This window comes from Cydia splendana, chromosome 10, assembly GCF_910591565.1.
Source record: "Cydia splendana chromosome 10, ilCydSple1.2, whole genome shotgun sequence".
In the NCBI taxonomy this organism is placed as follows: Eukaryota; Metazoa; Arthropoda; class Insecta; order Lepidoptera; family Tortricidae; genus Cydia; species Cydia splendana.
In genome coordinates this window covers 922752-935703 of record NC_085969.1, presented here as the reverse complement: position 1 = coordinate 935703, position 12952 = coordinate 922752, and the positions used below count along the sequence as shown (strand labels likewise).

The 12952-nt window shown below is 36.3% G+C and overlaps 2 protein-coding genes across 2 annotated transcripts in view; one reads left to right on the top strand and one right to left on the bottom strand.

Annotated features, from left to right (window-relative positions):
* The window catches only part of LOC134794545 (intermembrane lipid transfer protein VPS13A-like), a 65597-nt gene extending 63056 nt beyond the window's left edge, over positions 1-2541 (top strand). Inside the window, exons 62-63 of the mRNA XM_063766356.1 lie at positions 1634-1760; positions 2366-2541. Of these exons, the coding sequence (XP_063622426.1) occupies positions 1634-1760; positions 2366-2503 (265 nt within the window). The 3' untranslated portion in view covers positions 2504-2541. The remainder of the gene's footprint in view (positions 1-1633; positions 1761-2365) is intronic.
* Positions 2542-7641: 5100 nt separating this feature from the next.
* Positions 7642-12895, bottom strand: LOC134794475 (coiled-coil domain-containing protein 130 homolog). The gene is made up of 5 exons (XM_063766287.1): positions 12772-12895; positions 12373-12698; positions 11948-12092; positions 9254-9369; positions 7642-8458 (listed from the first exon to the last, which is right to left on the bottom strand). The coding sequence occupies exons 2-5, from the start codon at positions 12682-12684 to the stop codon at positions 7742-7744; spliced, it is 1290 nt and encodes a 429-aa protein (XP_063622357.1). The 5' UTR covers positions 12685-12698; positions 12772-12895; the 3' UTR covers positions 7642-7741.
* Between the last annotated feature and the right edge of the window lie 57 nt (positions 12896-12952).

Here is a 12952-nt window from a genome sequence, read left to right as displayed (position 1 = left end):
GTATTATTCAACCCCAGAACTTGCAATTGCAACGAACCCACAGACCGAGCTTATAGGACGACTCGCGGTCACCGCCCGTATGGTGTATAGGTCAAATATAAGATTGTTCGCACGCCGCTCCGATCAGTTGCGCCCAACGTAACGACCTGTTAGCAGTGTGCACGAGTCTAAGAAAATAAATCGTAAACTATTGAACTCATTGGGAAATCATGGGATATTGCAGCGTAAAATGGTGTGGCAAGTCATCTAAGACATCTACTTACGAAACAGATGGAATAACATCCCACAGGAAAGTCAAATTCATTATTTCATTGAATAATGTTTCTTGTCCGCGGGGTTCATTTTATACTGGTCAGTAAGCAGAGGCGAAGTATGTCCGTCCCTTTTCGTCAACTTGAAAATGCAATGCGCTATCCCTTTCCCTTTCGACTAGTGATGTGACGATGATGGTTTTTCAGTTGCGGAAACTTCGTGCTTCGTCATACCGTATTGTACCATTTTAGACATAATATATAGGTAATATGTTGTGTAAGTTTTTTAGAATCCTCTAGGCCAGCGGAGCAGTTAGGCCGCATGTCACGAGATGGACCTGATGATGAACTTTAAAGAAGTGCGAGGGCACTCGGTGTTGGTTTGTGATAGACATATGTTGTATGGGTTTTTTAGAATCCTCTAGGTGAGCAGTTAGCTGTCATGTCACGAGATGGACCTGATGATGAACTCCAAAGAAGTGCGAGGGAACTCGGTGTTGGTTTGTGATAGACATATGTTGTATGAGTTTTTTAGAATCCTCTAGGTGAGCAGTTAGGTCTCATGTCACGAGATGGACCTGATGATGAACTTCAAAGAAGTGCGAGGGAACTCGGTGTTGGTTTGTGATAGACATAAGTTGTATGGGTTTTTTAGAATCCTGTAGGTGAGCAGTTAGGTCTCATGTCTCGAGATGGACCTGATGATGAACTTCAAATAAGTGCGAGAGAACTCGGAGTTGATTTGTAATAGGCATATGTTATTGGTCCATTTGAATATGTTTTCAATACAACCTTCTATGATCTTAATAAAACGGACAAAAGAAAATAATTGTATGAGATTTCGGCGACACTTTTTTCTCGTATCAAGAGATTGCGATTCTGAGTGGAAATAATATAAAAATTCTAAACTTTAAAATTCATGTTCTGGGTACTTTAAGCAGAAATGCCCTAATATGTTAAGTAAAAATTTCAGGTACATTGTTAAATTACTTAATGAAGTATTAAATTAATCAATATAATTATTAAGTAAGTTTACTCTAAGTATACTAAATTGGTAACAATTTTACCACAATAAATTTCGGTATCACTGGTAGCAGTACCCACTACCTGTAATGAACATGTCCCATCCCTACGCTTGCACGTGTCAGCGCGCCATGTTTGAAACGACCAATCGCAACGCCGTGAGCACTCCTCCCGCACCTCACAGTTTGGTGATTTGCGTCGGGAACAAAATGGCCAATATTAGGTTTCTAGAGGCGGTGTTCTGTGAACGAACCTTAAAGTCCTAAAATGCATTTTAAAAATAGAATTGCAATATTATCTGCTTTTAAAATATTAAAGTTAAATAATTTAAATTAATTATCATTATTTTAATATTTCAGACATATCTTCATGGTCCGAGCCGGCGGCGCGAGCAACTCGTGGCATATCGAGTGGGTGCTCAAGCTAGACGACATCATCGGAGCGCCCACTGTCAGCGGGGATAAACTCATACTTAATGTTAAACAGGTAAAGTTGGCATTGAGGGATAAAAGCTGTGTCAGTCATAAAAGTATTAAGATTTAAAAAGTTTCGGTTGTCTGTATAAAGTTAGTCTTTTTATCCCATATTTGTATATTCATTATGTTGGGCTGCCCAATTTACTTTTTCTACAATTTGCTTTATCGAACTGTCGTTTTAGCACCAAAGCAGAAAGATTGGATAGGGTCAGCAAACTCGATTTATATCATGAGATATAAAAACTGCCAGAAAAAAAGTATTGTTAAAAGTGTTATTAAAGTGTAAAATTGTATTTAGTTCTAAGACAACTTAGCAAATATTGTACGCCTCTGTAAGGCAGGATATGGAGAACATGAATCATTTGTACCAGCCTTATAATCCCCAACCATAACCATACAATAAATATTTTTTGTTTTTTGAAAAAATCTTTATTGAAATGATTTTTTGGATGTTTTTCTAAAATATTCGGTAGAAATGTTCGCTGCTAAGTTTTGATGAAACACTTGATTTTATACTGCTATTATCGCTGCTTTTGTGATCATTACTGCGTTCTCTGCTTGTGATTTGATAATAAACACATGAAACAATAAATAAATCTAAACGTTTACTTTCAGGACGAGATGGTAAACTACTTCTCAACGGACGAGAAGGCGATAGAAGTCCCAGACCCCGCTGTTCTCGAGTGGCTCCGTGCGAAGATTGAATGTGCACTAGTAATGGCGTTGGAAGACAAGCGGTGTCCTACCGATTAAGGTTATTGGTAACTTTTCGTAACAGTGCAAACATGGTATCTACGGCAAAACTATTTTTTATTAAGTAGTATGTTTTATAATTCATTTTATCGTTATCGTTTAGCCAAAGCGTTATTGATTGTAAAATAATCAATAAAAAAATATAGTGTCCTGATTTTCACAGCTAGAGATTGCTCTGTACACAGACAAGACATCCTCCAGACTGAGCATAGTAGCGCTACCCCCTCTGCCACAAATATACGGTAGTTTTACTCCATTTTCGAGTTAAAGTGTCTTTGTGTGACGTCCGTGTCTTTGAGCGGACCAATCACGGCACGGGACCTCGCTCACCTCGTCCCCCGCACCCCCGTATTTTTGGCAGCATCGGTTTCATGAAATAATTGCTCTAAACTCCGTAGGATTCCTAGTCTATGGCTCTGTACGGCGCTGTTGTGGTACTGGTACCTGAATCGACATCAACTTCTTTTGGCAACTAAAGTTACCGCATTACGTATGTCGGAGCTGTAGAGTGCCATCTACCGGCTTTAAAATTAGATACATGAAATGTTTTCTCACTTTAGAATTTGTTTGGTTCAACTCAGCCGACAGTGTAATTTAAACAATTTAAACCAAATACGTAGCCGTATGTACTCAATACAACACCTTTGTGACTGAAAATGAAACGTTAAAAGAAAACAGACTGTTAACTTTCAGAACTGTGACTGATATTCTAACTTGAGATAATGATTTAGGTACTAAAATTGCTTATTGACTTGACTATACTTTTCTACTCCCACGTAGCCAACCGTCGCAAGTAAATATGTTAGGCACTCGTGCGCCAAAATTATAATATCAAGAAAGCGAAATTAAAAAAAGGCTAATTTTGACTTAAAAGGACATTCCATTGTTTAGTAAATTATTATCTCAAGAAATTAACACTTTACAATATTCCAATTTAGTTTAAGTCATATCGTGCAAATTATATGTAACCTATTTAAAATAAGGATACTTTAGGTTATTTTTGGTCTTAATTTGTAGACTCCATACTGGACACAATTTATTTAAAATTTAAAATAACTAATGATTTTTCGAAAACGGCGAATTTTTAACACTTTATCAGGAACGAAGTTGGATGGATATAGATAGAAAACTTGGCATTGGACACAAAGGGGAAAAGTAATGAAATCTGGAATAAAATATATTGATCAGTCGTTTATAACGGATCTCATAAATATATTAACTTATAAGACGGAGAAAAACTATAAATAAAATACGCCAAGTTGATTGTTGTTAGATAGAATGAGAAAGAAAGTACGATTTTGCACATCGAAATGTTTTAATTCCTTGAAATACCGTACATTACGGGTCATTACGAATACATCGTACTCTCAGCACTTCTGTTGCTGACTGTACAAAGAATAGAAAAAGGACGGTTTCTTGGTGTACTTTCGTTTAGGCCAAATACCTTTCGCCAAATTTCACTTCCCAATAAACTTATCGCAATAGTTTCATTTCCCAAAGGAACCTTTAGCAAAGTTACACTTCGCATATAATTTATTTGGTCAAATTATCACTTGGCATGATTTTACTTTGTCAAATGTTGTTAGGACAAAAAATTATTTAGCAAACGTTTTTTATTGGCTAATATTATATTCCAAAAAAGCCGTTAAGTGGGTTAGGTTAGGTTTGAACTGCGATCCTCACAGAACCGAACAAAAGTGGGTTAGGTTAGGTTAGAACTGCGAGCCTTACAGAAACGAATTGCTACTAGAAAAGTGGGTTTGATTAGGTTAGAACTGCGATCCTCACAGAACCGAACTGCTATCAGAGAAGTGGGTTAGGTTAGGCTAGAACTACGACCCTCACAGAAACGAAATGCTACTTGAAAAGTGGGTAGTGCACCATTTACATTCTACAATAATCTTTCACCGGCCCCCATAGAAATCGGTTTTTTTTTTTTAAATTATAATGTTTATATTGTTTATGGTTCAACTAATTACATCCGTATGCGTAAAACATAACCAAAATGATAAAAAAACCAAGGTCGGGATTAAGTATTTCAAATAAAAGCAAAAATAAATATCCATTGGTATGTTAATTGTATGCCAATTATGCCATGCAATATGTTATGCTTAAATTTGACTAAATAATACTTGGTAAAATGAAACTTGTCCAAGTAATTATTTGCTAAACAATAACTTGCCAAAATAGACTATTGCTAACTGAAAAATTGCGATAAGTTGTTTTGCCAAACATTTTTTTGGGAAATGACAATTTGGGATGTGATACTTTGGGAAACGTTTTTGGCCCATTCGTTAGTAAACCCGGTTTCTTCTTAAATTACAAAGATTTAAATCATAAAATTGACGCACTCGCTGATCATCGCATTTATGAGCCTAAGTTAATGTTTAATTATTTATCTCTTGTTTTCTAGTCAATAAAGCTTTATGTTACTTAGTTGTAGATAAGTATAGAATATTTATGTATACAATGTTCAGTTAATATTGAATGATTTGTATGTATTTGGATAAATATATCAATATTCAACCGACCTAGATACCTAAACGAAATGGTTAGATTTATTAAACTAGCGACCCGCCCCGGCTTCGCACGGGTCAAATTATACACCTAAACCTTCCTCAAGAATCACTCTATTGATAGGTGAAAACCGCATGAAAATCCGTTCAGTAGTTTTTGAGTTTATCGCGAACAAACATACAAACACAAACAGACAGACGTGGCGGGGGAATTTGTTTTATATTTGCCATATTTACCGAAAGCATTTCATGAAAAATATTGTTTGTAATAATCAAAAGTGCATTCAAAGTAAATTACTGGTAATATTCATAAATGACTGCCGCATACTTACGAGATGTTTGATGACTTTTTTTTTGAACTGCTATGATAGGTACTTTAAAGCGCGAACATTGATATATTTATCGTAGTTAATTCTAAAATAATCATATCTATAATTAACTATAGAATATAAACGCAAATTATAATAACTGTGCAATTGCTTTCATTGCCTCCTATGGGTCAGGGACTTTAGCCTTTATTGCTAACGACGTAGAGCCCAGATTGGCCCGATCTTTAGGTGGTTATCACACTGGATGCGATTTGCACGTCGCTCCTATGTTTGAGCGAGACAACGCTATGCGCCTATTATAGCGACATCCCGCTCGCACATTGGGGCGACGTACGAATTGGATCCAGTGTTATAACCGCCTTAGGTTAATAAAATGATATTCAATGTTGAAAGTATTTTCGTAAATTTATATTCATGTATTATTTGATGTGATAGAGCAGTATGGTTCGAAAATGAAATGTATGAAAGATGTAAATCTCCTAATACGCCTAAAGTATTGCAAAATATTGCAGCTGTAAATTTGACAGACAAGTAGATGGCTCTTCGACCGTTTGGGAAACGTTAGCGTTTGCTTTAGTCACCGCATATATTGTGGGGTCGTGTAGCGCCATCTACACTTCGCTATCAAATTAATTATACCTATTTTTTTACATGTATTAGTATTTCTTTGTTTATGGTCAACTGCATTAAGTCAAGAAAAAAACGTAAGACCTGCCAAATAGTCATGTAACATTTATTTGTAAGTTGCTAAAAACATCAGTAACTTCGGAATAACCTCATTTAGCTTAACTATAGCCTTAAGTAAACTCAATAACACCCTACCCAATGACTGGCACTGAAAGGTAGGTACTTACCAGTCATGAGCATCGGTTTTTGTAGGAAAGTCACCCTGTATAATAAAGACAGTGCCAAACATCGACAGGGTGCCAACTATAGGGTATTACCCTACGTCGAGTTAACGCGCCACAAAAACGTTCTTCCGTAAATAAGTTTGCCCAAATAAAAAGCATTGACATTCTATTTCAAACCTTATTTGGTGGACTGTAAGTCTCATTTCCGAAGCAGACTGTTCTGGATTGATGTCTATACAATACGCGATAAGTAATTGCATAACTGTTGACAGGCTACTTTCTCAGTACCATTTATACATATGCCGACTAAAAATAATGATCTTTTTCAAAGAATTAGGAGAACCGGTGTTGGACAATAAGCTGTCAGTGACAAAGTAGAAATAAATCGATTGATGCAAATTATATTTAGTTTCTCTAAGGTATGTCCATTATTGGGTCCTTGTCCATTACTGGTGACGTCACCCTTAAAGGTTAGTATTTAAATGGTTCTGTGAAAATAACCTGTTAAAACTCTGTTACTACATAAACTCGTTGGTTTAACTAAATGTTTTACTGTGTAGTATTGAATGTATAGAAATATTATCATTGTGTACTATTGCTTCTTTTGAATTTATTTTTCTGTCGTCTAACGACTTTTTTGAGTTGTATTTATATTAAGTACATTCCATTTCTTGGGAACATTAGTATTACCTATTAATAATAATTTGTATTAAATACAATTTACCCTTTCTCACATTGTCATAAATATAAATTGAAGGTAAAAACTGTTGTGTACATAACTATTTACTATTGGGTAATCATATTTGGACTAAAGCATTTGCCCGACCATCAGCGAGAATCCAACTTTTACTTAGAATAAGGTTCAAATTAAATAATTGAAAACTTTATACGGTGGGACTTACGAGGGTAGAGAACAGCTGGACAGATGAAAGCACTTTTGCCACAGCTGAAACGACCACCTTCGGCTTCGCTCGGTCAATAATAGTTGCACAGTTTTTCCTATACTATTACAATTTATATTGTGGGAAGGGGTAATGTAACGAAGTTAGCTGTGTTATGCAGTGTACTACTACTCGGTTCCTGTTTTAGTATTATGTTCATATTCTGGTTGAATTGTTTCTACTTGTAAGCTTTGGACCGGTGGAATAAATGTTTTATAAAAAGGTCATTAAATAAAGATGTCATAAAATACAACTTGTTTTATTTATTTAAATATTTTGTATATACAAACTTATACATGGTAGGTAGCAGTTACCAAAAATATGTACCTAAGTGCATACTTAATTCTTAATTTTACATTCTCAACTATGAACTCATAGTAGCATATTTAAAAATATAATATGAAATATGAGCCTTCTAAGGCATAAAAAAAACTTTTTTTGGTGGTCGTGATCCTGTTATCAATGCATAGTCAGTATAGTACTTATTACTTAGATGGCAGGTAATTGTAAAAATATATAAGTTACGCATTTTGTGATATTCAAGCATTACAAATATAACTGTCTATTATGTATATCTTTATATGTTTGAAGAAAGTTTCTTTCAATCTGAGTCACCATCACCACTCGAACTATAATCACCCACCAAAGATACTTTCACATCTTTTACGTTTTCTAAATTAGTTTTAATTTCTTCATCTCCAACTTTAACTTCACTTTCTTTCCTATCTTTAAATATTTCACAATTTACATTATTTATCTCTTCAACATCCTTACTTATAATCTGATTTGTGGCATACATTTCTCCTTTTAGAGAATCAAGTTTATCCTCTGCTTTATCTTTTATAGTCTCATTTTTAGTCAATGCAGCATTTCCAACATTGATTTCATTTGATATCATTTCAGTATCTTTCTGTTCTTTAGTTGACTTGTCAACATCACTTTCAACTTTTTCCTCCACATTCACATCACTATTTTCACCTTTTGTCTCCATGTTAACACTATTTTCAACCCTTTTCTTTTTAATCATAATCCCCAGCGCATTTCTAGTCAAACTCGCATTCTTACTCAAAGATTCCTCTTTCTTCAACCCTCCAAAACTAGTTATCAGCCCACTAGAGCTTGGTAAAGCTGGACTGTTGAGTATTTTAGTTCTTGTCGAAGTTTGTTTCTCTTCAATACTTTTTGAAGGTCGGAGTGAGAGCAGGGTCGCCATGTGACGGTCTTCTTCTGATTCTGGTAGGAGGTTGATGTCTAGAGATGATCTGGCGAGGAGCAGGCTGTCGTTGACCGCGGATTCTTCGAGTTCTTTTCGTCGTTTCTGTAAATAAAATAAATCAATTATACAAAGTTGTAAAAGTAGTTAGTAAAAATTATTTGATTCTACAGGCAACAAAAATGCCAAATAAATAATACGTTTAGATGCGGTGTGATGTGAATAAAAGGAGCTCATATTTTAGGACCGACTTTATTGAACGTTTTTAGGGTTCCGTACCCAAAGGGTAAAACTGGACCCTATTACTAAGACTCCGCTGCCCGTCCGTCCGTCCGTCCGTCTGTCTGTCACCAGGCTGTATCTCACGAACCGTGATAGCTAGACAGTTGAAACTTTCACAGATGATGTATTTCTGTTGCCGCTATAACAACAAATAAAATAAAGATTTAAGTGGGGCTCCCATACAACAAACGTGATTTTTGACCGAAGTTAAGCAACGCCGGGCGGGGTCAGTACTTGGATGGGTGACCGTTTTTTTGCCATTTTTTGCATTATGGTACGGAACCCTTCGTGCGCGAGTCCGACTCGCACTTGCCCGGTTTTTTTGTTTTTGCTCTTTTAACTTTTCAATATGTACCCACAAGAAAAGTTAACATTTTTTCCTATTATATTAGTACTCGGACAAGAATATTTGGGTTTCTATACTCATGTTCAATTGCAGCATAGTGAAAAAACATTATGAATAAATGCCCAGCTAGGCTTTGCAGATAAGGAAGTACAAACAGTAACACTCCTAACTGTACATCGGTGGACCTTAAAAAGGCATAAGGTCCACCGATGTACAGTTAACAATGTGGACGATGGTACACAGCACAGGATAATAAAAGAGGTATGACTTACTCTGAAATTCCTCCTGAGTGAGCAGTTAGCTTCATAGTCATCCTTCCAGACGGACTCGTTCCTGCCCACCAGCCGGCCGAGCCGCGGCTTGTCCTGCTTAGCTGTGTCTTCATCACCTGCAATTACAAGAATTTGCCAATTTTACATAAATATATTAATTTAAAATAACATGTTATTTACTAATTACGAGTACTACAACGGGACTCTGTGGATGCTAAATTGAGGCGCGCACTGATGGCTTCCACGCCGTCAGAAGGAAGAGAGTAGCGTCTCTGCTGAACAGAGTGCGCGGCAGCTCCAACACCATCCTGAGCATGTTCGCTGAGCGCGCGGACTGCCCCATGACAAAGCACTGGGTAGAAATCATCACTGGCCGGACAAAGTGATGATTTTTAGGGTTCCGTACCCAAAGGGTAAAACGGGACCCTATTACTAAGACTCCGCTGTCCGTCCGTCCGTCTGTCCGTCCGTCTGTCTGTCACCAGGCTGTATCTCACGAACCGTGATAGCTAGACAGTTGAAATTTTCGCAGATGATGTATTTCTGTTGCCGCTATAACAACCATACTAAAACAGAATAAAATAAAGATTTAAGTGGGGCTCCCATACAACAAACGTGATTTTTGACCGAAGTTAAGCAACGTCGGGCGGGGTCAGTACTTGGATGGGTGACCGTTTTTTTTGCCGTTTTTTGCATTATGGGACGGAACCCTTCGTGCGCGAGTCCGACTCGCACTTGCCCGGTTTTTTACCTAGTGTCGCTAATAATGTGTAACTTGCCCGGTTTTTTACCTAGTGTCGCTAATAATGTGTAATTTGTATTTGTATTGTATGTTGTTTGTTATTTGTAAATGTTTGTAGCGTACTTAGTTTGTAAATGTATTTAATTTAATTTAATTTAATTATTATTATTTTTTGTAAATGTAATATGGGTCCTGGAACCTGAAATAAATGATTTTTATTTTTTATTTATTTATACAACTTTTCTAGTCAATTTATATGAATCAAAAATGGGTTACTTTCCACCATGGCTTAAAGAGTGACCCAAGATAAAGTAAACATGGCAATGCGACAAGAAAAAGGTAATTTACTCAAATAAATGCACAAATTGGGTATGAACCCCAGTTTTGCAGGCAGGATCACTATCGACTAAGCTACATATTGTATACTTATGTCACTTAAAATTGTATACACTTATCAGTTCACAATCTTGCTAGTTAACACATTCAGTTCAGAAAATCTGACTATTGGGTATTTTATGATTTAGTTCCCAGACCGGACGACACAATAGTTGGGATCGTGGTACTACAGCTTTATATGACGAAATTGTTGTGGCCTGGCGCGGATGTCTTGTTTGCCTGGTTGGCAATGAATGTGTTAAATCATAAATTGATGGTAGGAAGATTACAAACTAACCTAACCTAGTTAGATTGTAAACTAATGGGTGCACAATGTGTCATATACAAACTATTGAACAGAAACTCTTGAACGAATGTACTGTAGTGAACTTATGAATATGATCATTGATTAAATATGGCTAAGGGCTTGTGCACAAATCACGCGATGTTCGATAGGAGGAGGGGGGGTCACGAAAAAATCACGATAGGTCACGTTGGGGGAGGGGGGTATAAGGAAACCTCACGTGTATATTTTCTACAGTGAACAAAACTAAGAAAAAAAACCTTCCACATGAGTAGATACATGGTCTAATAAAACATGGTCTTCTATTCCCAGAGTGACACGGGCCTACGTCACAATAACATGTTACATGGGTACATTATAGCTATGGTTAATAAGTTAAAATATTTCTTTATAATTTTATAATTTTCATTTATAATGTATTTTATCTTAAATTTTACAATAACACGTCAATTTTAATTATTCGTTAGCAATATCTTCCGATTCACGAAAGAAATTTCAGACGTTCGGGTAATTCTGTTTACATTACTGGCAACACAGGATAGCGCTGTCACATTTGACAATTCGGATCTAGATAACTTCATGCCCTGACCGTCATCCTTGTCGAACGCGTGTTAATTGTTATTTCCTTCTCGCTCAGTGTCAGCAGTCGCAGTGTTTTCCAAACTTTTCACGTCGTAAGCTTGGTAATTAATGTGTAACTGTGAATTAGTTTATTAAACGTTTGTCTTGTATAGATAAATAAAGTTTAATTTAATACATTAGATTTGTTTTATTTTACTATGTTTCTACATGAATAACTTAAAATTAATGCCGTTAAAATAATTTTCACCGTTGGTTAAAATTCTCCCACATTTTAAAGTTTGAGAACCTGTAAACAGCATGATGACGTAGGCCCGTGTCAGTTAGGTCATACGCGAATCTCGGAACAGAGTACCAGGCGGAGTATATTATTATACCATGAGTAGATACTTTTTCTCAGTTTCGTTTAACATAAATCTTCACTCTGGGCTTCAAAATAGCGAGTCTATTTAACGAAAATAGAAAAATAAACAAGATTTTCCATATACAATACAATTTATCTTAAAATTTGGTCGAATGAAACAATTAAAAAAAAATACATGAGGTTGTGTGGGGGGAGGGGGGTAGGCAAAAACCTCACCAAATATCACCAAGGGGGAGGGGGGGTCAAAAAGTAGCCGAAAACACCTCGCGTGATTTGTGCACAACCCCTAAAGTTTTATAATTTCTAAAAAGAAAAGAAATCAGTTTATACCTGTTTTGTGTTCCAAGCGGAACATAGCATCATCAAACAGCTTCTTCTGTGTTTCCTTTGTCTCCGGGACAATCTGGCCATTCTCTGTGGGGTCCCACCTGTTCTCCTGCCGTCTTGCACCTGATACTATCACATAGTCTAAGTTCTGGAAGAAAGTAGATAACAAAGGAGGTGAGCTTATTAAATAATGTTCTCTGGGGTCATAACTAAAAATAAGATAGAAAAATGGAAAATTTATGCCACTATCAAAAAAAAAACCTACTTTTTATAAGACAATAAACTTGAAACATTTATTCTGCTGGTTGTGGGTTTGAACCCGGTAATATAGTATATTCAACAAAATTAAGTTAACGAGTTACAATTTACAGATGGCAATACTTTGTTCTGGGTTTTATATTAGAAATATTCCAACTGATAATACATACCCCAGGGTCTGTTTTGATTTCAAAATGGTTATCACACAGATGGCATTTCATCCTAAACTGATACACCGGAGTAGTGTAATACATGCCGATCTTGGTCTTCTCTGCGTTGTACCGCACGCCCATGCCGATGTGATTGTTGCAGCCGTCACACCAGATGTTATATGGCATTTCAAAACGGATGATAAGGATACCCATGTGGAGTTTCCTTGCCCGCTCTCTCAAAGCATGGGTGCCCAGGAATTTGTTCAACCCCCCGACCTTTGGGTCGTAGTCGGGGGGATAGTAAAGGTTCTGGCCCTTACGTTCACCCATTTTTGATTAGTTTGCTGAAAAATAAGTAATAAGGTTAGGTACGTTTTGTACTGGATGAATATTGCATGTATAGTATGTAAAACTTACTTGTCACTAATAAATAGCAATAATGGTTTTTATAGGATTATGGATATATCTCTCTATAGTAGATTTTACCGCCTCACAGAAGGAAAATTTTAATTAAAAGCACGAAAGCGATTTAATTCCGTCACTTTATTTATTATTTACTGACATTGACATTACATATTTTTTTACAAACAAATTAGTC

Excerpts from the sequence above, each read along its gene's own strand:
- LOC134794475 (XM_063766287.1), bottom strand. The coding sequence starts at position 12,684 with ATGGGTGAACGTAAGGGCCAGAACCTTTACTATCCCCCCGACTACGAC. Across the intron at positions 12,093-12,372 it reads AAATCAAAACAGACCCTGGG|AACTTAGACTATGTGATAGT; the intron begins GTATGTATTATC and ends ACTTTCTTCCAG. Across the intron at positions 9,370-11,947 it reads CCGCTTGGAACACAAAACAG|GTGATGAAGACACAGCTAAG; the intron begins GTATAAACTGAT and ends TTGTAATTGCAG.